This window comes from Canis aureus, chromosome 38 (assembly GCF_053574225.1).
Source record: "Canis aureus isolate CA01 chromosome 38, VMU_Caureus_v.1.0, whole genome shotgun sequence".
In the NCBI taxonomy this organism is placed as follows: domain Eukaryota; kingdom Metazoa; phylum Chordata; class Mammalia; order Carnivora; family Canidae; genus Canis; species Canis aureus.
The window spans coordinates 6297748-6323941 of record NC_135648.1 but is presented as its reverse complement, the minus strand read 5'-3'; the positions used below and the strand labels follow the sequence as shown (position 1 = coordinate 6323941).

Sequence of the window (26194 nt, the reverse complement as noted above, 5' to 3'; positions counted from 1 at the left end):
AGGTCACTGGATAGTGCCCCACAGCCCAGAAATGTCCTGTTTATTGTGATTTCCAGCCTTTTTTTTCTCTTTGTGTTTCATCTTCGAGAGTTTCTACTGCTATGTCTTCAAATCCACTAGTCTTCTGCAGCATCTGTTAATCTCATTTAGTATATTTTAAAATTTCAGATATTACGTTTTTTTCTTTTTAAAAAGATGTTATTTGAGTGAGAGAGAGAGAGAGAATGAGGGGGAGAAGGGGCAGATGAAGAGGGAGCAGACTCCCTGCTGAGCTCAGTCCCAGGACCCTGAGATCATGACCTGAGCTGAAGACAGACACCTAACAGACTGAGCCCCCCCAGACCCCCCAGATAGTACATTTTTCATCTCCAGAAGTTTGAAATGAGTCTTTTATTTATCTTTTCCTTCTCATCATGTTCATTTTTTCCCTCTACCTTCTGAAGCATATTGAGTACTTTTATGATAACTCTTAACATCCTTGTCTGTTAATTCTATCATCTGTGTGGTTTCTGGGTCTTTTGATGGATTTCCTCCTGGTTGTTTGCATGCGTGATAATTTTCGGTCGGCTCTGGACATTCTGGACCCTGGCATGCGCGTGGGACCCTGGTGTGCGCATGGGACCTGATAGGTGTGTGGGGCCCAGGTGTGTGCATGGGACCCTGGCGTGCGCGTGGGACCCGGTGTGCATCTGGGGCCCGGTGTGTGAGACCTGATAGGTGTGTAGGGCCCAGGTGTGCACGTGGGACCCTGGCGTGCGCGTGGGACCTGGTGTGCATCTGGGGCCCGGTGTGAGTGTGGGACCTGATAGGTGTGTGGGGCCCAGGTGTGTGCATGGGACCCTGGCGTGCGCGTGGGACCCGGTGTGCATCTGGGGCCCGGTGTGAGTGTGAGACCTGATAGGTGTGTAGGGCCCAGGTGTGCACGTGGGACCCTGGCGTGCGCGTGGGACCTGGTGTGCATCTGGGGCCCGGTGTGAGTGTGGGACCTGATAGGTGTGTGGGGCCCAGGTGTGTGCATGGGACCCTGGCGTGCGCGTGGGACCTGGTGTGCATCTGGGGCCCGGTGTGAGTGTGAGACCTGATAGGTGTGTGGGGCCCAGGTGTGCACGTGGGACCCTGGCGTGCACATGGGACCTTGGTGTGCGTGTGGGGCCGGGTGTGAGTGTGGGACCTGATAGGTGTGTGGGACCCTGGAGTGCACGGGGCCCTGGTGCACCTCCCCACAGCCCGCCCCTGCCCCAGGCCGCACACCGCCCGTCCCCGCCCCTCCCCGCTAGCCTCTCTCCGCCGGCCCCGCCCCTCCCCGGCTCAGTCCCGAAGCCCCGCCCCGAAGGCCCCCGCCGCTCGCCCTTCCCCTCGGAGGCCCCGCCCTCCCCGCCCCAGGCCCCGCCCTCCCCGCCCCAGGCCCCGCCCCTCCCGGGCCCCGCCCCTCCCATGGCCCCGCCCCCGGGCCCCCGCCGCTCGCTCTGACTCCGGCCCCGCGCCGCGCCGCCCCCATGCTTCTCGGAGCCGGCCTGGCGGCGCTCGCTCGGCTTCCGCGCAGCCTCCGGCCGGCTTCGCTCGCAGCCATGAGCACCGGCACTTTCGTGGTCTCGCAGCCGCTCAACTACCGCGGCGGGGCCCGCGTGGATCCCGCGGACTCTTCCGGCACCGAGAAGGCGTTCGAGCCGGCCACGGGTAACCGGAGACCCGAGGAGGGGCCTGGGCGGCGGGCGGCGGGGGCCGGGATGCAGGGGGCGGCGGGACAGAGGGACGGGGGTAGGGGGGGCGGGGGGCCTGGGCGGTGCAGGGGCGGCGGGGCCTGGGCAGGGGGGCGGCCGGGCCTGGGCGGTGCAGGGGCGGCCGGGCCTGGGCAGGGGGGCGGGGGTCCTGGGCGGTGCAGGGGCGGCCGGGCCTGGGCAGGGGGGCGGCCGGGCCTGGGCGGTGCAGGGGCGGCGGGGCCTGGGCGGTGCAGGGGCGGCCGGGCCTGGGCAGGGGGGCGGGGGTCCTGGGCGGTGCAGGGGCGGCCGGGCCTGGGCAGGGGGGCGGCCGGGCCTGGGCAGGGGGCGGGGGTCCTGGGCGGTGCAGGGGCGGCCGGGCCTGGGCAGGGGGGCGGCCGGGCCTGGGCGGTGCAGGGGCGGCGGGGCCTGGGCAGGGGGGCGGGGGTCCTGGGCGGTGCAGGGGCGGCGGGGCCTGGGCAGGGCGCCGCTCGGAGCTGCCCGCCGCGCCCGGGCCGAGGTCTTGCACGGCCCCGGGCCTCTATTGAGCGCACCTGGCAGCCGGCACAGGTGAGGACGGTGCGGAGGCAGGTTGTGAGCGCGGGCAGTCAAGGCCCCGGGGCAGACAGGATTGCATCTGCCCGGGACAGGAACCGAGTCTAGCAAACCGGTAAAGCTGGGGGGCTGCATGGGGCGGCGGGGAGTCGTGGGTAACGCGACGACGGCCTGAACAGAGCCTACAGAGCCACGATGCCCGAGGTTGTGCCCTTTTATTGACTTTTTTTTAAATAATTATTTTTTTTGATTTTTATTTATTTATGATAGTCACAGAGAGAGAGAGGCAGAGACACAGGCAGAGGGAGAAGCAGGCTCCATGCACCGGGAGCCTGACGTGGGATTCGATCCCGGGTCTCCAGGATCGCGCCCTGGGCCAAAGGCAGGCGCTAAACCGCTGCGCCACCCAGGGATCCCTGTTATTGACTTTTAAAGTTAGAACAGCAGTAATGTTTTCAGCAACGTGCACAGGCGACGGCTAGGATCTCCACAGAAGGACGGGCAGGTGAAAACACTAGTGGGGAGAACGGAGATGCGTGCGCAGATGACCCCAATGACCGTGAACTTTGTGGCCACCTCCTAGCCTTGGAAGATTTCTGTGCACGAATCAGAATTCGGAAAGGGGAAAAAAAGGCCAGCTCTTCTTTTTTTTTTTTTTTTTTTGTCCCGTGCTTCACGCTGCCAAGTGCTGGGCCCTGGATCGGCTCTGAGAATTCCAAAGATGTCGCAGCTAAAAGGGAAAAGTTTTGGGTGTGGGTTTATGTTTGCTTTGCTGAGCTTTATGGAATATTTGTGGGGAGAAATATGTAAATGTTTTGTGTAAACCAGAAAGGCGGGTAGCCAGAGGGACAAAACTGGATTGCAAAGGACTGCAGAATTTAGGATTGATCAGTCATGCTACATCACAGAGCAGCAGTAACCTTGTCAGAGCAGGAAGGGGCTACAGGGATCAGCAGATTTCCTGGTGGAAACAGCCTCTCCGCCCCATCCCTGTAATCATATAGGAGAAAAGGAAAAGTTCTTTATTTAATTACCTTCAGTGTGTGCAATCCTTAGCCTTTAACAACTGGCTGTTCGAATTTGCAGCAGAAACTGCAGGCTTGTGAAATCTTTCTGGAAAAAGAGTCTCTGGAGTTCTTGTGGGAGGGAAAAGGAACTGTGGATTTGATGTACTTACAGAACTCTTGTTGGTAGAGTCCATCACAGCCCTTGGGATGTGGGCTCATATTTTGCACCAGGATAGGGAAAGAGGTTGGAGTAAGAACAGGAGAACCTGGGCTTTTTCATACTTGAGAAATTTTTCTTGTGTTTTAGGGATATGTTTTCCTGATACTGCTGTTTATTATCCATATTCATGAAGTATCACTAGTATGATATGACTTCTATAGAACATGGACCAGTGATTTAAAATCCCGAGTTCGGGGATCCCTGGGTGGCTCAGCGGTTTGGCGCCTGCCTTTGGCCCAGGGCGCGATCCTGGAGTCCCGGGATCGAATCCCACGTCGGGCTCCCGGTGCATGGAGCCTGCTTCTCCCTCTGCCTGTGTCTCTGCCTCTCTCTCTCTCTTTCTCTCTATGTCTATCATGAATAAATAAATAAATAAATAAATAAATAAATAAATAAATCTTTTAAAAAAAAATCCCGAGTTCATAACCCACGGGACTGAGTACTTTCAACTTGGATTTCGCAAGACCTTTGAGATTCTCAAACACTGTTGAGCAGAGTTGCAAAACCCACTTATAAAATAGAGGAGAGAGAGTTTCTTAACCTGAGGTTACTACTGTGCTTAGGGCAAAGGACACAATCTCTGTAATTCTGGGATCTGGTGAAGTACGTTTTCCTAGAGAGAAGTCTGCAACTTTTATTAGATTCTTAAAGGGTTCAGTCACCTTGAAATAGAGGTCAGAACTGCTGGCATAGGAGCGATCATTAAATCAGACCATAGTTAAAAACAAGATAGAGGTCGCTAAAAGGTAATTTAGATACCCAGTACTTTCTTGAAAGATGAGGCAACAGTTGGAGATAACCCTGTGTTTCTTCTTACAGGCCGAGTGATAGCTACTTTCACTTGCTCGGGGGAAAAGGAAGTAAATTTGGCTGTCCAGGATGCCAAGGCTGCCTTTAAAATATGGAGTCAGAAATCTGGCATGGAGCGTTGTCGAATTCTTCTGGAGGCTGCCAGGATAATAAGGGTATGTGTTACTTCCTCTTTCAGAAATATCCCCTTGCGTTGCTCTGAGGGTTCCTCATGATGATTTACAGTTAGACTTTAATGATCCGTTAGGTTATGCCTTTTTTTTTTTTTTTTTTTTTACAAAATTGAAAAACATTTTCATGTGATCACCTGGGTATATAGGACATGCTTTCTGTGAGGAATGGCCTTCTGGAGCTTGGCTGTCTGTGACATCTCCCTTGGCAGGTGGTTTTCTCCATCTTGGTGCTTACATATCCTTTGCAACTTGTCTCCTTTCCTTTTTAACTTTGTGTATTTGTGTCCTTTACTTTTGCTCTGATGACTCTTAAGTCTACCGTTCTTTTTTCATGTACATTTTCTACCTCAACTACCTAGGAAGATTTTGTACATTTATAGATGTTCCCTTCTTACAAAACAAAGTTAAGGGCCTCCTGGGTGGCTCGGTCAATTAAGCAACTGACTCTTTTTTTTTTTTTTTTTTTTTTAGCAACTGACTCTTGATTTTGGCTCAGGTTGTGGTCTCGGGGTCTTGGGATTGAGTGTGTCAGGCTCCGCAGGGCATCTGCTTGAGAGTCTCTCTCTCCCTCTCACTGTGCCCATCCCCTTGCCCCCCCCCCCCAAATGTGCTCTCTCTCTCTCTCTCTCTCTAAGTAAATAAATAATTTTAAACTGGACAAGTCTTTTTTAAAAAATTTTTATGGACACCTGGATGGCTTGGCAGCTGGGCGTCTGCCTTTCAGCTCAGGGCGTGATCCTGGGTTGGGGGATGGAGTCCCACATCAGACTCCCTGCATGGAGCCTGCTTCTCCCTCTACCTGTGTCTCTGCCTTTCCATGTGTGTCTCGTGAATGAATGAATAAATAAATAAATAATTCTTAAAAATTTTTTTTTCATTTATTTATTTTGAGTAATCTCTATACCCAACGTGGAGCTTGAACTCCCGTCCCTGAGATCAAGACTTGCATGAACCCCTGAACTTTTTACAGTCTTAAAAAGCAAAAGGACTAGAGATCTTCGTTACAGAAAATGAGAAGATTCAGAAGGATGTACACCAGAATATCCAGAGCAGTACCTTAGCATGAGTTTTTTGAGCTCCAGTCCCCACAAGGGGTCTCTCTCAGTGAGAGCCACATGTAATGCTGTTGTAGGCAGAGGTTGCACCCCGGAGGGGAACCCTAAAGTGATAGGACTCAGTTTACACAGGAGCTGCTCTCTCTCCTGGAGCAAGAGCGATGACTCCCTTAGCAGATCTCCTCCAGGGTTCAGGGGGAAGGTGTTACCAGGTTTATTACCCTGGAAAGTACGCAGATGTCTCCAGAAATGTGAAGCAGAGGGCTTCCTATCTCCACATCTCTCCGGGCAGCTGTCTTTAGGAGACACTGTGTCTGCCTTCCAAGACCTCAGCCTCTCATTTGGCTTGCCAGGGTTCTCTGCTCAGAAAGCCTGGGCCGCACAGGATGTCACAGTGTTCATGGAGAATTTCCTCCCAACTAAGTATTTTCCTCTATCGTTAAAAGTTATTTTTAATTCTGGGGCACCTGGGTGGCTCTGCTGGCTAAGAGTCTGCCTTCAGCTCAGGTCATGGTCCCGGGTCCTGGGCTCGAGCCCCGAGTCGGGCTCCCTGCTCGGTGGGGGGTCTGCTTCTCCCTCTCCCTCTGCCTCCCCCCAACCCTACTTGTGCTCGCTTGCTCACTCTCTCTCTCCCAAATAAATAAATCTTTAAATAAAAAGTAAATAAAATAAGGTAAAAATTAGTTCTATTTACCCAAATTTTTACCATTTCTGGTGCTCCTCATCCCTTTTTGTGTAGGCCCAGATTCCTGTCTGGTATCCTGTTTTTTCTTCTTGAAGAAATTTCTTTGGCATCTATTATAGAACAGGTTGTCGGTGGTGCTCTTTCAGGTCTTGTGTGTCTAAAAGTCTTCATTTTGCTCTGTCTTTTGAAAGAATTATAAGCCTATAAGTCTAGGTCAACAGGATTTTTTTTTTAGTGCTTTAAGTATCAGGAAGTTCTAACTGAATTTCTGCCCTGCTTCTGTCTCTTCCCGGGGCCTCCGGTTACACACTGGGCGGCTTGAAGCTATCCCATAGCAACTAGTGCTCTGCTCGTTTTTTTGCCTATTTTTTTCTCAGTATGTTTTGGTTCGGATAATTTCCAGTGTTAATTAGAACTGACTGACTAAGAAAACCTGTCTTCACACAAATGGCAGAGTGGGCTACCCAGAGCATCTGCAGATCTTACCTAGCTTGTACTGGGCGGGAGGCCGTAGATAATTGGGCAGAGGTCTGAAGGGAGGGGGGGAAGGAGGGCCCTTGGAGTAGTTAGTGTTGGGCCCCGTGTAGTAGACAGAAGTCCTCATCTGCTGCCTGTGTCTGAGAGCTCAGGGTCTGGGCTCATTTATTGAGCACTTACTAACTCCCTGTTTGAGAAATCGGCTTTGTGAAGGCAGAGAATGGATCTATACATTTCGACTTAGGACAGTGGAAGGAGTCAGTGAACACTATGGATACTTCTGGCCTTGGTAGACATATAGTGTGTTCAGATCTGACTGTCAGACTTTCCTGGTGATTTTTATATTCGCCCTCCCTTCCTTCCCGAGGTGTGTACTGTGGATGTGGGCTTGTTGCCATTTCCTTTTACTTCTGGTCAGCCTCACCGCTTACCAGATTTAAGAAGACAACGCCGCATCTTGTTGATGGTTCAGTGCACCTTGTGTGTGTGTCCAGATAGTCACCCTCTTGTTTATTTTACACTAGATCCATAGCCAACGTCTATTTCTTACTCACTCTGTTCATTCAGCTCTTTTATCTCTGGGACAAAGAAAGGCATTGTTGCACTCTTCTCTTTAGTCCCATTTCCCAATCATCCCTGCACCGTCTCCAGCACTCCAGCATCTGTGAGTCGTGTAGCTACAACTGAGACAGAATCTAAAAAGAGAATTGATAAGTACTGACAATTAGAACATAATTATCTTGTGATTTTCACATGCTGCGTGTCTTTGGGTGAATTGAAGCCATGTGTGTCCATAACCTCTTACCTGCCAGTCGTGTGTTTGGCTGTTGCGTACCATTTCCATAATGATTACTGTCTCTTTATACATGTGAGCACATATGTGCACGTACATATGTATTTATACACATAGTCTGAGTATAGAATATATTGAGGTATATGGTAACATGACTTAAGCCTAGTGTTCTGTTTTACCCAAAGGAACGGAAGGATGAAATCGCCACCATGGAGACCATCAACAATGGCAAGTCCATCTTCGAGGCCCGCTGGGACATTGACACTTCCTGGCAATGCCTGGAATACTTCGCAGGCTTGGCTGGATCCATGGCTGGTGAGCCCTTGCCTGGCCTTCTGTGTGAGCTGACGGGGAGGTAGGCAAGCAGGTCCTGGTGGAGGAGGATGAAGATGCGGACACCAACACACACCTGGGTTAAAATCCTGAGTTTATCACTCTCTGCCTGGATGACCCTGAGAATTACTTTGTCTTTCCTAACTGAAACTGTGGGTTATCATAGTTGGCAGGGGCTTGGGAAGAGCCGTCCTGCGTTCTCCATGATGCCTCTGTTTTCCTCTTAGGCGAATATATCCAGCTCCCTGGCGGGTCCTTTGGTTACACCAGGAGAGAACCGCTGGGCGTATGCGTGGGAATAGGTGCATGGAACTACCCCTTCCAGATTGCCTGCTGGAAATCTGCTCCGGCCTTAGCGTGCGGTAAGAAAGAAAGAATCTTCTACTTGGGAGACCATTCCCTCCCTGTTCTCTACCTGTCACCTGTTGGTGTGCACGTGCACACACACACTCATTCACACACTCACACCCCACGTCAGAAGGGGCCTGTGCTGGGGTGCCAGAGCCTCACAGGACCTGCATCCCTTACTCCCCACCCCCCGAGAGACCTTACAGCGTAGGTCATACACATGGATTGCATCTGCATTATTCCCACTTTATTTATCTAATTTATTTTTGTTACAGAAAGGAGGACTATTAATTTTGGTCTTGGAGGTCTTCTTTTTTCACTGTTGAATTAATTCAGATTTGTGCTACCTAAAAGTTCTCCCCCCCCCCTTTTTAAAAAAAAAAAAAAAGATTTTATTTATTTATTCATGAGAGACACACAGAGAGAGAGAGGCAGAGACACAGGCAGAGGGAGAAGCAGGCTCCATGCAGGGAGCCCAACGTGGGACTCGATCCCGGGTCTCCAGGATCACTCCCTGGGCTGGAGGCGGCGCTAAACTACTGAGCCACCCAGGCTGCCCGTTCTCTCCCTTTCTGCACGAGAACTGTGGAATGAGTTTCTGTAGAGGGAGTTCAGCTGCACATAAGACGCAGAAGATAAACTTCCTCCTTTATTTGTGTCTTAAGACAAATGATAAACAAGGCTTCCATCAGAGAAACTTTGGCTGGCTGATGTAAAAAGTGTCCTCCTATTATTTAAAGAGGAATCGGGAAAAGAGGATTTACTTAGAGGAAAAAAAGTCAAAGGTTAAAAAAAGCATCACGATTAGGACATGGTGTCAAAATGCAGCTTTTCTCGTGTTGCTGCCTTGTGTCCTTCTGCTTTTTTGCACGTGCCCTCCCATGTGAGACCGCAGCAGCTGTGACCAGAGTAGAGCTAAGTCACCAGTTTGGAGACTCTCATCCGGTTAAGCTTTATGGTCTCCAGTTCCCACTTCTGTAAGTTGGGAGTGAGCGCGGTATTGCCGACTGCTGCAGCCCGTGCGTAGCAGGGCCTGGAAACGCGAGTGGAAGGTATCTCCGGTTGGGCCTGAGCAGGTGTGGCTTGGATCTGCGAGAGCGGAGAAGCCGAGGAGGGAAGAGCAAGGTGTCTGCTGCTGAGCGCCAGTGCGGGTCTGGGCATTGATGAGGGGAAACACTGGAGGCTGTTCTTGGCTTGTCCTCCTGTCCTGTGCTCAGAGGATCACCGGTCTTAAAACATCTTCTGTGCTTGTGTCCTGGGTTTGTGCAGGTAACGCCATGGTCTTTAAGCCCTCCCCCTTCACGCCCGCGTCGGTGTTGCTGCTGGCCGAGATCTACACGGAGGCCGGCGTGCCCCCCGGGCTCTTCAATGTGGTGCAAGGGGGGGCTGCCACCGGCCAGCTCCTGTGTCAGCACCCTGACGTGGCCAAAGTCTCCTTCACCGGAAGCGTGCCCACCGGCATGAAGGTAGAGATGAAACCAGTATTGCTTCCCACAGACGGCAGTGTGGGGCCTCCCCAGTGTACGTGTCTGAGGCTGATCATCTGATCTTACCCAGCTTCTATCGGGAGGGGGGCCAGAGGCATCGGGGCAAAGATCTGGAGTGTCCTTTATTTCTTTTAAAGATTTTATTTATTAGAGAGAGTGAGTGCACAAGCAGGGACAGAGGCAGAGGGAGAAGCAGACTCCACGCTGAGCAGGGAGCCCAACTTGGGGCTCGATCCGGGGACGCTGGGATCATGACCTGAGCTAAAGGCAGATGCTTAACTGACTGCCCCACCCAGGCGCCCTGAAAAAAAGTGTGAAGTGGGGAAGGTAGTGGAGTGGAGGTAGCCTCGAGGGGATGGAAGTCATCACCTCCTGCCTGTGTCTCAGAGCGTGGGGTCTCGCTGCCACTTGGGTCTTTGGTGTCTTAACCCCCCTGTCACAGCCACCTCGGAAGGGTGTTTGCTCAGTCTATTTCTGATGTATTAATTGCCAGCCTTGAACACAGTAATAATAATAATAGAAGAGTTTCTGACCAGGACATGTGAATTAACAGTATTTTTATTCCTTTTTTTTTTTTTTTTTTTAAGATTTTATTTATTTACTCATGAGAGACACACAGAGGGGCAGAGACACAGGCAGAGGGAGAAGCAGGCTCCTCGAGGGGAGCTTGATGCGGGACTCGATCCCAGGACCCTGGGATCACGCCCTGAGCCCAAGGCAGATGCTCAACCACTGAGACACCCAGGCATCCCTAACAGTATTTTTTAAATGAATTCCCCTTCAGAATGTCAGGTGCAGTCCTGTGGATTCTCTTCAGGGTTCTGGAAAGGGATAAGTAGTGGAAGGGCAAGGCTGCAGACAGGAACAAGGCTGCAGGTCACCCGTAGTTGGAGATGCCTGGAGGCCCAGGTTCTACTTGATGAAACTTGCAGTTTTATTCGTGTTAAACTTCCGAATATGTTTGTTCTTGTTCTGGAAGATCATGGAGATGGCCGCGAAAGGAATCAAACCTGTTACCTTGGAACTGGGAGGCAAGTCTCCCCTGATAATCTTCTCCGACTGTGACCTGGAGAATGTGGTGAAGGGGGCGATGATGGCCAACTTCCTCACGCAAGGCGAGGTAGGCACCTGGCCCTAGCAGACGGTTAGAAGGAAGCTCCCCCCTTCACCTAGTAGCATGTTTTAAAGCTTTTCATTTTGAAATAATTTCGGACTTACAGAAGTATTGCACAGAATGCCCGTGTACCCTCGAGCCACGATTCTCAAATACTAACATTTTATCAGCTTTCTTCTGTCATTCTGTTTACCTTTCTGGACATACCTGTGCATGTTATCTTTTTCTGAACTGTTTGAAAGTTGCAGACGTAAGACCCGTAACTTCTACATTCCTGCGTGAATTTCCTAGAAACAAGTGCATTCTCTTATGAAGCACCGTGCGCTTAGTGAGATCAATAACCTGATCTGTTACTCAATCTGCAGCTCTTATTTCTCATGTTGTCATTTGTTTGACATTAGTCCTTTCAGCAAAAACAAAACAAAAGCCCACACAGTTTCTTTTTTTCTGGCCCAAGATCGAATCCCGGAAGGTGCGTTGGCTTTAGCTGTTGTATCTCCACAGCCTGGAGCAGTCAGCTTTTCAATTATTCGTATCTTTCAGGACCTTGACATTTTTGAAGAACACAAGCTATTTATTTTGTAGAATGTCCCTCGTTTGGGGTCTGTCGATGTTTCCCTCTTTTTTTAAGATTTTATTTATTTGGGAGAAAGAGAGGCAGATTCCCTGCTGAGCAGGGAGCCCAATGCAGGGCTCGATCCCGGGACCGTGAGGCACCCAGGCACCCCTGGTGTTTCCTTTTGATAAGAATTGGGTTATGCATTTGGGGCAAAAAACACCACAAAAGTAAAGTTGTGTCCTTCCCAGAGGTGGGGTTGTCTGTGCTGCGGGTGGGTCTCCTTCGTGGGTGAGACATGTCACATGAGAGAACATGCCAGAGGACTCGGCCCCTCCTGCTCTCCGCCACTAGTCTTAACACCCTCTGAGGATTTTTGCTGGAAACCTATTACGGTGCTCCCCAAATGGTGACTTCCCAATTCCGTTCTTCCTTCTACATGTATTAATTAGTTCACTCTCCACTACAGGAAGGCACCTTCCCTTCTCTCGTGCTGCTTTTTTTCGCTCATCGATTTGTGTTATTACAGACCATGGGTTCTTACTTCATTTACAGATTACAGTCCATTTACTATCATTAATTTTGATGCTCTGATAATTGCAGATTCGGCTCACCGCAGCTCCTGGGAACTTTTGATAGATCTCACTATTCTGTGAGCATGAGTAGTTGGCTCTGTTTGTGGGCTTTGTATCCATGGTTCTGATAGCATTGGAACAGTATTTGTGCTCGCATTCTACGGAAGGATCTAACTGGTCACGATTGATTTGTGGTTTTAGGGACAGACGTTCTCTATGAAATATTTCAGGTTTTTATTAGGCTCAAGCCCTTATTAGGCTCAAGTTTTGTTTTGTTTTTAAGATTTTGTTTATTCATGAGAGACCCAGAGAGAGAGGCAGAGACACAGGCAGAGGGAGAACCAGGCTCCCTGCGGTGAGCCCGATGTGGGACTCGATCCCGGGACCCTGGGATCATGACCTGAGCTGAAGGCAGATGCTCAACCACGGAGCCACTCATGCATCCCTCAAGCCCTTCATTGTTAATCTATTTTTACTGTCCCATCCCCTCCTACTCTTAAAACACAGGGCCCCACTGAGCCTCCAGTGGGAGGCAATAGGAGAGGTGGCATGGCTCACGTGGATCTGTGAGTGGCCTTTAGGAAAGTAAACAAACAAAAAGCTCTCTTTGATCTGGAAGGGCAGGCAGTTTCTTGGCTGATGTGCTGTTATGTCCACAATTCCATATGTGATCCCATTCAGGATGGGGATAGTTTTTAGAGCTGGAACTAACCTTTTAAGGGGGTTATACTATCTCTTTTAAGATTAAGGCTGTTGGATTCCTCCCTCTTCCCCTTCCTTACACACATGCACATCTGTGTCCGTCCTTCAGGTTTGTTGTAATGGCACAAGAGTATTCGTGCAAAGGGAAATTCTTGATGAATTTACAAGGGAAGTGGTGAAGCGGACCCAAAAGATAAAAATCGGAGATCCCCTCCTGGAAGATACCAGGATGGGCCCCCTCATCAACCGTCCACACCTGGAGCGAGTCCTTGGGTTTGTTAAGCTGGCAAAGGAGCAGGTGAGAAACCAGTGGCGATGGGATGGGGTGAAGAAGAGGGGACTTACTGCACGTTTCCTGCACCCATACCTGCTGGGCTTACTGTGTCCTCACCTGTGTTCTGCTCTGTACCTGCCGGGGAGTGACTGGGCGTCCGTTCAGGACACGCCTCACGTGTCAGGAATGCATATCAGGCTGTGCATTTAACAGAAAATTTGCATTCTTTTTTCTTTTTTGGGCAGGGTGCTAAAGTGCTCTGTGGTGGAGACGTACACGTACCTGAAGATCCCAAATTGAAGGATGGCTATTACATGAGACCTTGTGTACTGAGTATGTCCTCCTCTTGTTCACTTTTAAACAGTTTGAAGTAAATGTCACATTGAAAAGGATATTTAAAAAACATGAATATGGCATAAAGCAAGTGTTGGTCAACTGTGTCCCCACAGCTCAGATTTAAGGAGAAGTTCTCTGTCACCCTGTGTGCACTACCTCTTGGACAACTATGTGTGTTTACCTGAGCCTTACTGGGCCTGCACCTGTTGTTCTGGAAACAAGGAACTAAAAAAAAAAAAAAGAAAAGAAAAGAAAAAAGGAAGTGCATGGTTGATAAAAAAAAAAGAATGCATTTTGTTTCTCAGGAATGTTGCTGAAGAATATGTTTTTCTTTGAACTGTACATCATCAGTATAATAAAACCAATCTGTCAGACAGTCTGGCAGTATTTTTTAAATGATGTAATAGATTTTAGCACCTCCTTTCCATCTTAACCATCTCCTGGTTGGGACAGGCAAGTGTATGGTCCTTCCGTTGTCCTCCACCCCTTCACTCGGCCCCTACCCTAGAGGTGCCCACTGCTCTAGGTCATGTTGTTCTCATGCTTTCCTCTGCAGTTTTACAATAGATCTTAGGATCCCCCCAAAATATCAGTAGTTTGTTTAAAATTTTATTTATTCAGGAGAGAGAGGGGCAGAGACACGGGCAGAGGGAGAAGCAGGGTCCCTATGGGGAGCCCGATGTGGGACTGGATCCTGGTATTCCAAGATCATGACCTAAACCAAAGGCAGATGCTCAACCACTGAGCCATGCAGATGTCCCAATATCAGTAGTTTAATAGGCTTTTAAAAATTCTATTCACATTGAATTATGTTGTTGGAAGGTAGGTCAGCTGATTTTTGCCCAAGGTTGACAATGGTGTCCGTTTTCAGCACTTGATTATCTGATGCATTTTAACCCTTAGCCTTTGCTAAAAAAAAAGATCCACTTGAGATTTGAAAGCTGTGAACTCAGCCTCCATACCATGGATTAGCTTATAGTTATTAAGTGAATAGGAAAAGCTTAAAATATATTTTTAAATAAAAATACAGGTTAAACAATAGCGTGTATGGTATTAACCCAGATGTATTGAAAAACAAAGGTACGTGTAAGAAGGAACGGAATGTGCATCATAATATTGATAGTGGCGTGTAGAGTAGCGTTCTCAAGCCGTTCTTACGGCTCTGTATCTCAGCGCTTATTGTGAAGACATTCACGCACCAAGCATGATCGTTCCTTCACTGATGTTTGGCTTTATTACATTGTTTGCAGCCAATTGCAGAGACGACATGACCTGTGTGAAAGAAGAGATCTTTGGACCAGTTATGTCTATTTTACCATTTGACACTGAAGCTGAGGTTCTGGAAAGAGCCAATGATACCAGTTTTGGCTTAGCAGCTGGCGTCTTTACCAGGTATGTGGGGAAGGACACTCAGGCAGCCTTGCAGGAATACAGGGATCTCTGCCCAGTTGCTCGGGGAGCCCATTGCTGTCTTTTCCTCTCTGGAGTTGACATTTTCATCAGCATTTTCTGCTTGCTCCGGGTGAAGTTAGAAGGTGCCAGAGTCACATCTCATTGTTTGCGCTGAACGGCCAGCGTCCCCTGCCGTTGAATTTAAATTGAGCTTTAAACAATATTGATGAAAATTCTATCCTATTTCATTCCTTCATTGAACAAATATTTAAGGTTCTGATCTGAGTAGAGAATCAGGTTGAGTGTCTCTTGAAAACCTACATGTCCAGGAATTTAGAACCTATAAGCATATAAACACTGGGCGGTGCTCTTCAAAAACATGATTTTTCACGGCTTTAGAATAGTTCCTAATTGGAATGCATTGTAAAATATGTAGGCCTCTTTTTGATTGTTGCATATGTATAGAATATTGTTTCCAGTTGTGACTCTTGTAACTAAAATTGGGATTAATATCTTTGTGCATAAACTTTAACCAATATACTAAAAGTAAAAATGATTTGGGAGCAAAATTTCCTTGAATGTGATTGCAGATTGCTTGAGCATATACAGACTTTGATTAGTCTTTGGCAGCAGTAGGCAGTTCTCTAGACTGTTTACACTTGGAATTATGCAGTTTCTTTGGTGGTATATACAAGGTTCAATTTTTTTTTTTGTAGTTTTGTGGTGAGGCACATGGGAAAGAAGACCCAGGTCTCCACTGGAGGGCCTGATGAATGAAATAGCTTCTCTTTGAGCCCTGAAGAAAGAAAAGGTTAAGGAGCTGCTGCCTTTTTGTTTGCTTGTTTCTTAGTAGATTTTATTTCTTAGCATAATTTTAGGTTCACTGCAAATGGGAGGCAAGGCACAGAAATTTCCCGTACACCTTCCCCCCATCCTGCCCCCTTATCATCCACGTCTCCCACCCAGGGGTCATTGGTTGCAGTTGATGAACCTACTTAGACATATTGTAATTGCCCAAAGACCACAGTGACATCAGGTTTATCTTGGTGTTGTAGGTTACATGGGTTTGGACGATGGTATCCACTGTTACGGTGACACACAGGGTAGTTTCACCTGTGTGTCACCATAATCCTCTCCTAGGAGCTGCCGTTTTGATGGGAGGATTTGAACGGGTTAACTCTTGCTCTTGCTTTGACCCCACAGTACAGATAAAGGCAATCCCAAAGGTTGACCCTAAATGCTGTTACTTTTCTAATAGCTTTAGGATAATTCACATACCATACAATCTACCCACTTAAAGCGTATGGTTCAGTGTCCTTTAGTGTACTTATTTACAGAGTTGTGCAACCATCACCATATAATCTAATTTTAGAACATTTTCATCATCCCACAAACAGGAGCCCTTAGTCCTCATTTTCCCCTTCCCCCAGGCCCTGGCAACCACTAGCCTTACTTGCTTTCTCTACAGATCTGCTTATTCTGGATATTTTGTAAAAATGGAATCATAGAGTATATGATTTTTTTTGTGATTGGCTTTTGGGGGGTTTAACTTTTATTACTGTAATAAACACATTTTTATAGTGCCTCATATATATATAATAGCATGTACATTGTATTTAATGCTCATGTCCACACTTCTTTTTTTAAAGATTTTATTTATTTACTCATGAGAGACATAGGCAGGACCCCAGGATCACGACCTGAGTCGATGGTTGATGTTCAACCACTGAGCCACCCAGGTGCCCCTCATGTCCACAGATTTTTATGTTACATGTAACAGAGATTACATCAAAATTCTCATGAGGGATCTATTTTGCTAACATAAACCAATTTAACTCAACCATTTATACATCACTTCAACTACCCAAATAATGTCGACTACCAAATAATACTATCAGAGTATTTGGACTGATGGACATGAGTCAACACAGTTGAATTTTCTGCTTCTCAGTATATTTGATGACATATCTTTTTTTTTTGTAGTCCATTAAGATGATTTTAATCCACATCATGTTTATGATATACACATTTGCATGGGTTATCAAACTTGGTGTCACAAATATATTGAATACTACATTAACAAAATGCAAACGATAGAGACTAGACTGTAATGTAGATTCCTTTTTTTTTTTTTTTTTTTTTTAAGATTTTATTTGTTTGAGAAAGCAGTGGGGTAGGGAGGAAGGGAGAGGGAGAAGCAGGCTCCCCTGAACAGGGAGCTCAGGATCCTGGGATCATGACCTGAGCTGAAGGCAGACGTTTCAGGAACCGATCCACCCAGGTGCCCCTGTAATGTAGTTTCTATAACCCACTGATCTATATAATTTAGGCATAAAATATATCTAATTAAAAATTTTCTTTCTTTCTTTTTTTTTTTTTTGATTGGCTTCTTTGACTTAGAACGTTTTCAAAGTTTGTGTCGTACCAGGTATCAGTGGTTCATCCTACTGTGGAATAATATTCCATTGTATGCATACATTTTGTTCATTCACCAGTTGATGGACATTTGGATTGTTTCTGCTTTTTTGTTATTATGAATAACACGTCTGTGAACACTTATCTCTGAGCCTTTGTGTGGATATGTTTCATTTCTGCCTGGGGTAGATACCTAGAAGTGGAATTGCCGGATCATGTGGTTACTGTCTCTCCTTGTGGTTTCAGCCATCCTGATGTGTGTGAAGTGGTGCCTCAGTGTAGTTTAAAAAAAAAAAAAAAACAACCAACCACATTTATTTGTTTCTTAGAGCATGAGCAGAGTGGAAGGGTGGGGGCACGGAGGGAGAAGCAGACTCTCCCTATAGAGCATGACCCTGAGATCCTGACGTGAGGTGAAGGCAGTTGCTTCACCGACTGAGCCACCCAGGTGCCTCTCAGGGTAGTTTTGATTTGCATTTCTAGGAGTTGTCTTTTTTTTTTTTTTAACTTTTTTGATAGTCTCATTTGTAGTACAAAAATTGTCAATTTTGACACAGTCTCATTCTGTTCTTTTTGTCTGTCACTTTTGGTATCTTGTCTGAGAAGTCTTCTTCTAACCCAGGGTCAGGAAGATTTATTCCTGTTTCCTTTGAAGAGTTTTATGGTTTGTACCGTGTAGGTCTGTGACCCATCTGAGTTCATTTTTATATATGGTGTAGAAAGGGCTCTACCGTCATTCTCCGTGGCCATGTGGATGGCCAGTGGTTGTGGCACTGTTTGTCACAGAAACTTTGTCGCCCGAAGTGTTTTACACCCGCCCCCCCTTGCTGCTACTTATTTTGTAGATGCTTTCAGAGGAGACCATAAAACTCGAGTCCTTATCTATTTTGCCTGGATGCCACAAGCTTTTATAAAGCTTGTAAAGAAACAAGAATTAGGCAATATTTTGAGACCTTTAGAACCCGCAGCCTAACTTCCTGTTAAAGTAGTCGCAAAAGAAATTATGAATAACCAGCACGTTGGTTTCCTTTTTGTTGTTTCTTGTTTTTCCCCCTCCATAGAGACATCCAGCGTGCTCACAGAGTGGTGGCTAAGCTGCAGGCTGGAATGTGCTTCATTAACAACTACAACGTCAGCCCAGTGGAGTTGCCCTTCGGTGGATATAAGAAGTCAGGTGAGGAGCTGGAGAGCGTGAGAGCAAACCTGGTCTCTAGGGCTGTTGGCCGCACTTCAGACCTTCGAGACCAGGTTCCCAAACTTGTCCGAGTGTCAGAATCACCTGAGAGAGTAGACTGATGCCCGGTCTTCCCCAGACTCCCTGCAGCTGTTTCAGGGAATGGAAACCAAGCATCTTCTTTTTTTTCTTTTCCCCCAAAAGCTGTCCAGAAGGTTCCTTTTTTTTTTTTTTTTGAAGATTTTATTTATTTATTCATGAGAGACAGAGAGAGACAGAGACACAAGCAGAGGGAGAAACAGGCTCCATGCAGGGAGCCCGATGCGGAACTTGATCCCTGGACTCCAGGATCACACCCTGGGCCAAAGGCAGGCACTAAACTGCTGAGCCACCCAGGGATCCCTGTCCAGAAGGTTCTGACATGTATAAGCCTGGCTTATGAACTGCTGGTAGACATCTCAGAAAGGTCTACCTTGTGGGTAGAATTACTTTTTTCCCCTCACATTGTGTGATTGCTACAGGCATAAAGCCACCTCAGAGATTCCATACTAGGGATGTTTGTCGTTGTCCACTGTGGAGCCTTTAGACGTAAAGTGGCTCTCGCATCTCAGAAAGCATATAGTCCTCTGTTTTATTGTTTTTGTTTTTTTTTAAAGATTTTCTTTTTTTTTTTTTTTTTTTTTTTTTTTTTTTTTTTTTTTTTTTAAAGATTTTCTTTATATATTCGTCAGAAACACACAGAAAGAGGCAGAGTCACAGGCAGAGGGAGGAGAAGCAGGCTCCATGCAGGGGACTCCCCCAATATGGGACTCGATCCCAGGACCCTGGGATCATGACCTAAGCCAAAGGCAGATGCTCAACCACTGGACCACCCATGTGTCCCTACTCATTTTTTTTTTAACAACGGTCATTCTGGTTATGCTGGATGCCACCCAGGAATGTTGTCCTTAGGCCGCTGCCCGTTGCTTACATTGACTCAGTCATTTGTGCAGACATTACTGTAACCTGGTGCAGGTGGAAGTCCAGCGTATGAGGAACCTCGAGGCAGCTGGGATAGAGCCCTTACTTCGAGGTTCTCTCTTTGGAGATTGTTGCCCGTAAATATTCTCTAATCTCCTATACCTTTCTCTGAAAATTGTTCCAACTCTGTAGGGGCCCCATGCTAAGAGTTTCCACATTCTGTTACTAAGGTGCCCATCACAGTGTTGGCAGACCTACAAACCCCAAGGAGAGCTGATGAGATGATGGGTGTTAATTTGAGAGTTTTATTTAATACTTGCTTTGTTATTACCCTGGCCTTCCCTGATCCTGCTCCCCTGATCACCTTTGTCCCTGCCTGGGGCCCAGAGGAGCTGGACACATAGGCACAAAATGCAGAGCAGGAACTAGGATGCTGCTTTATTAAATATGTAACTCCTGGTGTGGAGGAAAGTTTGTTTGGAGCCTGCAGCGTAGGCCGTAAAGGGGCCTCCTGGGCCAGCTTTCCCATCCTCAGATCAAAATGTTTGGATCTGTGCACTCAGGCTTGCCTACCTGCGATGAGAGCAAGACCAACATGTGGCCAGGTCTGCGGAGCAGCACCTGGCCCAAACCGCCCCACTAGCTGTGTGCTCAGAGCCTGTGGAAGGGAACAAGGGATAGAGTGAGGCCTTGCCAGGGCCGGTGTATAAACCACCTTTCGAATAGTGTCGTCTAAGGACATTATTTGTGGGGACCAGGCCTTGCCCTTTGGAGGCAGACCCTACCTGAGCCTGAGGCTAACAGGAAAAGCCAGGCAGGTGCGGAATGCTATCCTTGGAACCTGTGACCTTCTATCCGGGCATCGCTTAGACTTTGAGTAACTTGAGCTGCCCTTGTGAGTTGGCAGTGTGTAAACAGCAAGCTACTCTTAACAGATTCAGTGTGGGCAGCCCAGGGTGGCCCAGCGGTTTGATACCACCTTTGGCCCAGGGTGTGATCCTGGAGACCTGGGATCAAGTCCCATGTTGGGCTCCCTGCTTGGAGCCTGCTGCCTGTGTCTGTGTCTCTCTCTGTCTCTCTCATGAATATGTAAATAAAATACATAATAAAAAATTTTAAGTAAAATATTAAAATATTATTTAAAAATATTAAAATATTTTAAAATATTAAAAACAGATTAGTGTAAGAAAAGGTTAAAAAATCTATTAAGTTAGAGTTAAGTTTTAAGTGAACACCAACTTTTTTTTTTTTTAAGATTTATTTATTTATTTGAGAGGGAGGGGGAGAGTATGAGTACAAGTAGGGGCAGGGGAAGGGGGAGCAGGAGAGAGACAATCCCAAGCAGATTGTCCGCATTTTCCACATTCTGTTACTAAGGTGTCCTTCCCCATTTGGACCCTGTGCAATCAGATCTTTGTATCTCTATTAAGTTTCATAATCTCAAAGTTAGTCTGTAGGTTTAGCTTTAAAGCAATAGAGGTTATCTATTCTTTCCTCCTTCCCTTCCTCCCTCCCTTCCTTCTTGAGAGAGTGCAGTTGGAGGGGGAAGGTGAGGGGCAGAGGGAGAATCTTAAGCAGGTTGCATGCCTAGCGTGGAGCCTGATGTGGGGCTCGATCTCACAACCCTGAGATCACGACCTGAGCTGAAATCAAGAGTCAGACGCTCAACCAACCGACTGAGTCACCCTGGCTCCCCGAGTTAGCATTAGCTTTCAAAGGCGTCCGCTGATGGTTGTAGAGGCTGCTTTCACACTTGATAGAAAAGCCTGAACGTCTTCAGATCTCAGCCCAGAACAGCAGGTACCTAAGTTAAGGTTCCTGTTGCAGAAACGAGACGTGGCTATTTCCCCGTCCTCATCCCCAAAGGCCAGTGGGTCACTTTTCCCCGTGCCTAGCTCCACAGCTGACATGTGCAGTTGAGGATTTTGTCCCAAACTTGTCGGTTCTGTGTGCTCCCTGCCACTGGGGTAGGCCGGGCCTGTGTCCTTGAAGGTCACCGTGACTTCAGACCACCGTAGTGGTGGCTCTTCCTCACCCTGCTCTTCCTTTCAGGGTTCGGCAGAGAGAATGGCCGCGTGGCAATCGAGTATTACTCCCAGCTGAAGACCGTGTGCGTGGAGATGGGTGAAGTGGAGTCTGTTTTTTGAAAATGTGCGGCGTGGCTGGGCGTGGAGCGAGGACTGGATCTCAATAGAGGCCGTACAGCTGCCTTCTGTTCCAAACCCAGAATTGTGTCTTTCGGGATAAGAGAGTGGCCTCAGTGTTCTTCATGGCTCGGTCCCCTCCCTAACCGAGAATGTGCTTAAGTGCCTTTTAGATACTAATCAGGAAAGCTGCGATTGTCCCCAGAGCAAATTTTCTGTGAAATCTTTAACACACTTCTGGAGAACGGGGGCGGGGGGCAGGGTTTTGCTGGTCCCACAGATCTGACCCACTGGCAGTGCTCAGCCGCCAGCTTCAGCGAACTGGCTCGTGGTTCGGTTCCTGGCGGAAGAAGCTGAGATGCTTTTCTGCTCATTGACGTGTTTAAGCCCTGGCCCCTTGTCATTTCATTGAGAAAGCTGACAGTCGGGAGCGAGATGACAGGGTCACGCTCTGTGTGAGGCTTACCCTACCAGAGTAAGCACCTGGTTTCCACTTGCGCCAGTGGAGGAGACCGGCCTCCAGCCCTTGAACGACAGCCTGCTCTCTTTTTAAATACACCACCGAGCTGTATGTTGCCACGGCACACTGAAATGAAATAAATCACCCTGTTAATCTTGCAGCCTCATGTTTTAAAGCTAAGCACATCTCCGGGGTCCAAATGTTGACAGGGTAGGGTTGAAGTTAGATGTGTAGCACAGCAGATCAGTCCTTTGCACTGAGTACACAAGGATGGGCTTCGGGTGCTGTAGCGAATGTTTAAGGCCCGTGGAACCTTCTAGGCTCCATGTCCTTCCCCACCCTGACACGGAGTGCCTGTGCTTGCAGAGCTGTCCAGGCACGGTGACTTCCCAGCCCGTCGCAGGGGTCCTCACCCTGCCCCTTTCTCTGCCTTTTAGGGAGACCGTTTATGTCTGGGAGCTACATTGGTCAGGGTTGGCCGGAGACACAGGAGCACAGAGTAGAGTAACGGAATAGGTAGGCACGTACAAGGGGACATTTATTGTAACAGTCAGCTCACGGATCATGGAGGCCGAGGAGGCCCACAGCGTGCCATCTGCAAGGTGGAGACCCAGGAAGGAGGGTGACGTGATTCGGTCCGAGTCTGAAGGCCTGAAACCCGAGGGGGGCCGAGGGTTTTAAATCTGAGTTCCAAGGCCTAAGAACCAAGAGTGCTGGTGTCTGAGGGCTGGAGAAGATGGATGTCCCAGCTCCAGCAGAGATCGAACTCCCCTTTTCTCCCTCTTTTTGTTCTGGTTGGGCCCTGCCCAGGTTGGGCGATGGCCACCCACCCCGGGGAGAGACCTCTGCCTTCCTCAGTTCACCAATGAATGGTTTCAATGGCTGAAACCTCCTCACAGGCACACTCAGAAATACTGTTTTATCAGCCGTCTGGTCATGCCTTAGCCCAGTCAGGCTGGCACATGGAAGGAACCAGCACATAGCTGATTTAGTAGTCGGGTAAGGGATGGTTGGCCTCCCCGGGCCCACATCTCATGGTGTGTTGTGATGGGCCAATACTGTAATTTTGGAGAATGAGAGCAACTGCATCAGCCTCTCGGTATTGTTTGTTTTCTTAAGATTTTATTTATTTATTTGAGAGATTGCACAGAGGGAGAGGGAGAAGCAGGCTCCTGGCTGGGTGAGGAGCCCAGCTCAGGCTCGATCCCAGACCCTGAGATCACGATGTGAGCTGAAGGCAGATGCTTGACTGAGCCACCCAGGCGCCCCAGCCTCTTGGTGCTTATTTGCACGGAGGGCACGTAGGTGTTGGGAGCAAGGCCAAGAGTGATCCCATGGTGGGTCTGGGGCCAGGGGGTTGGGGGGCGGGCAGCGCTCCTGTGACTCACGCAGTGGGAGCTGAAGTTCCTCTAAAGAGAAGAGGGCAGGGGAGGGGGAACCGGCCTTTGAATCCTCGCTGTGTTCCTACTGCCCAGTCCTCAGTGAGTGCTCCTGCGAAACCGAAACTGAAACCGAAGCAGGATACTGGCCCTGATGTTGAGAGGAAGAAACAATGGGGGGAGCCAGGTGGGTGGGGCTTCACTTCCTGTGCTTCCTGCCTGCCTTCCCCGATTCTGGAACCTAGATGGCCTGTACTGGTTTCCCAGGGCCTAGATGGCCTGTACTGGTTTCCCAGGGCCGCTGTGCCAAGTGACCCCAAACCTCCGACTTGGAGCCCGGGGTGGTTTCCCTGGACTGAAATCCAGGCATCAGAAGGACCAGGTCCTAACTCTGGGAAACGAACTAGGGGTGGTGGAAGGGGAGGTGGGCAGGGGAGTGGGGCTGACTAGGTGATGGGCGCTGAGAGGGGCACTTGACAGGATGAGCACTGGGTGTTATTCTATATGTTGGCAAATTGAACACCAATAAAAAATAAGTTTATTAAAAAAAAAAAGGACCAGGTTCCTCCAGAGGCTGCAGGAGAGAGTCCCTGAGTTTGCCTTGTCCAGCGTCCCGAGCATCCCTTGCATTCTGTGCCTCGTGGTCCCTTCCTCCATGTCACGGGCCAACAGCTTAGCATCCTCAGCTCCCCCTGCTTCCCGCTTACGAGGACACAAGGGATGGCATCTGGAGCCCACCCACCGGCTGCGGCAGGACCATCCTCCCCTCTCAGCTCCGCCCTCACCTGAAGCGCACCTGCACACCTCTTCCTGCCTTGGAAGGTGACACTCAGGTTTCTGGGATTAGGACTAGGGCGCAGCGCTCTTCGGCGGCCACACCCCACAGGGTCCACAGTGCGCTCCAGGGTGTCCTCGGCCACGGCCCTGCAAACCTGCCCGGAAAAGTAATGATGCTGACCCCGCACATTCCAGAAACACCGACCTGGCCACTTTCTCCCTCCTCATCTGTTCTCTTCCAGGGGAAACCACTATTACCTTTTGGGCATTTCTGTCTCCAAGGACTTTCTTACAGGGAGGAACTGCAAACGACTCCTGCCTCCTGGTGACCTGTAAGACGGTTGCCGCTCCCTGCCCGGTCCAGGGGTCCTTTTGGCCAGGCCAGGAGTTGATCGGCCATTGGTTTTAGGATAGAAAATGGAGCTTTTTTTAAAAAAAATGGAGGCTCTCACTTTTTACTCCATTCCAGACATGCCAGCTCTCAGAGCCACAACTGTCAGGCCGCTGGGCTCAAGGAAAGTACTGCTTGCGTAAGTGAATGGATCCCATCGCTACTCAGGGTGGCCCAGGGACCAGCAGCGTCTGCTTGTTAGACCCCCAGAATATCCATGTCCCCTTAGACCTAAGGACCAGGATCTGCATTTTAACAAGACCCCCAGGGGATTCTTACGCACAATAGTTGGCCAAATGCTGCCCTTAGAGCAATGGTTCTGAACTTTGGTTGTTCCAGAGAAACTTCTGTATTTAAAAAATGCTTAAAAATTAAAAAAAAAAAAAACAAAAAACAGATTCTAATTTAATTGATCGGGGGTATGGCCTGGTCATCCAAATTTGGGTGGTCCCCGCCAAGCTGGATTCAGCAGACAGGTGGAGAACCACTGCTTTACTGTTGTGCCGCGTGAGGACAGTCGCCACAAGCCACATGTGGCTACTTACGTTTACTTAAAGAAAAATTCCATTTTTTATTCACTTAAGCCACATTGCACGTACCTAATGCCGCACACGGGCAGTGGGTAGTGGGTACTGTGTTGGACAAATGCAGATGTCAAATCTTTCCACAGTGTCAGATGGTTCTTTCGAACAGTGCTGTTTATTAGCCAAGGACTGGAGACACTTGTTTTCGAGTGAGTTAGGAGACCACTTCGGGGGGCGAGTGCTGTGGGGGACGAAGAGGGGAGTGGGGGCCCCTTGGATCCTAAGAGGGTAGGTCACCGGGTTACCGACTCCCGATGAATGAAGCTTTACCAGCAGGCAGCGCCGGCGCTCCCCACAGCTAGGCCTGGAACCGAGCCGGCCCTAGGCCTGGGCTGCACGGTGCACGGTGCACGGACCGTCATTCAATCCTCAAGAACTTTATATACCAAGTGTCCTCGTTTTTCCCAACTTGGAGCTGGGGGAGCTGAGACTTAGGGGAGGCCAATCAGCCTGGCCAAGGGCACACCACTTCCCGCGACGAGGGTCACCTGCACTGCAACGTGGATAAACTAGCCCAGCCTGGTTCTCTAGCTTCCATCTACCACGAACCCAGAATGTGCTTCTCCATAGAAATAAACCCACCCTCTGGAACATACCCTGCCAGAGAAGAGTGAGCGGCAGTTCCTACACCCTTTCTTTTCCCCCTTGCAGGTGACAAGGGAATTGAACCTTAAGTAGCTTGTCAGACCTGGTGATTCCCTATGGCAGAGATCTGCAGGCTGGATTTGGCCAAGCCCTGGGGGCCGAGGGGGGCCTGGGGAAATAAGGCACCGCTCTGGGTGCCCCCTCCAACCACAGCACCATTTCACGTGGTGGGCTTCCTTATAAAACCCCCCTTGGAGCCCATTCTGTAACAGCAAAATGACAACGATGGATCACAGGACTTTGTAAAGCATCTTGTCAAGACTTCAAAGGTGAAAATGCCACATGGTCCCCAGGCCTCCCCTGGGTTGCATCCTTGACACCCAAACTTCGTGTGACGAGAAAGGAAACCACAAGCTCTCTAATCTGAGATGCGCTTCTCATGAAAAAATAAACACAAAAAACCAAAACCATAACCCTAGCCTATTATAAAGTCCTAATTTTGTTCAAGTCTGGACCAAAAATACCATTCATCATCACCATCATTTTTATAAAGGGCATTTTATTTTTTTTAAAGATTTTATTTATTCATGAGAGACAGAGAGAGGCAGAGACACAGGCAGAGGGAAGCAGGCTCCATGCAGGAAGCCCGATGTGGGACTCGATCCCGGGTCTCTAGGATCATGCCCTGGGCCGAAGGCAGACGCTCAACCGCTGAGCCACCCAGACATCCCTATAG

At 48.8% G+C, this 26194-nt stretch overlaps 1 protein-coding gene and 2 long non-coding RNA genes across 3 annotated transcripts; 1 reads left to right on the top strand and 2 right to left on the bottom strand.

Moving 5' to 3' along the window:
* The first annotated feature begins 1457 nt into the window (after positions 1 to 1457).
* Positions 1458 to 21902, top strand: ALDH9A1 (aldehyde dehydrogenase 9 family member A1). The gene is made up of 11 exons (XM_077886864.1): positions 1458 to 1677; positions 4299 to 4444; positions 7658 to 7787; positions 8033 to 8167; positions 9423 to 9619; positions 10620 to 10760; positions 12697 to 12885; positions 13107 to 13194; positions 14448 to 14589; positions 18066 to 18178; positions 21191 to 21902. Exons 1-11 carry the CDS (start codon positions 1497 to 1499, stop codon positions 21283 to 21285), a joined length of 1557 nt encoding a protein of 518 aa, XP_077742990.1. The 5' UTR covers positions 1458 to 1496; the 3' UTR covers positions 21286 to 21902.
* On the bottom strand, positions 6187 to 7663 carry LOC144307254 (uncharacterized). The gene is made up of 3 exons (XR_013374170.1): positions 7485 to 7663; positions 7234 to 7374; positions 6187 to 6383 (listed from the first exon to the last, which is right to left on the bottom strand). It is a non-coding gene; the product is annotated as an uncharacterized LOC144307254 (long non-coding RNA).
* Positions 21295 to 23494, bottom strand: LOC144307255 (uncharacterized). Its single transcript, XR_013374171.1, has 2 exons — positions 23131 to 23494; positions 21295 to 22393 (listed from the first exon to the last, which is right to left on the bottom strand). It is a non-coding gene; the product is annotated as an uncharacterized LOC144307255 (long non-coding RNA).
* Between the last annotated feature and the right edge of the window lie 2700 nt (positions 23495 to 26194).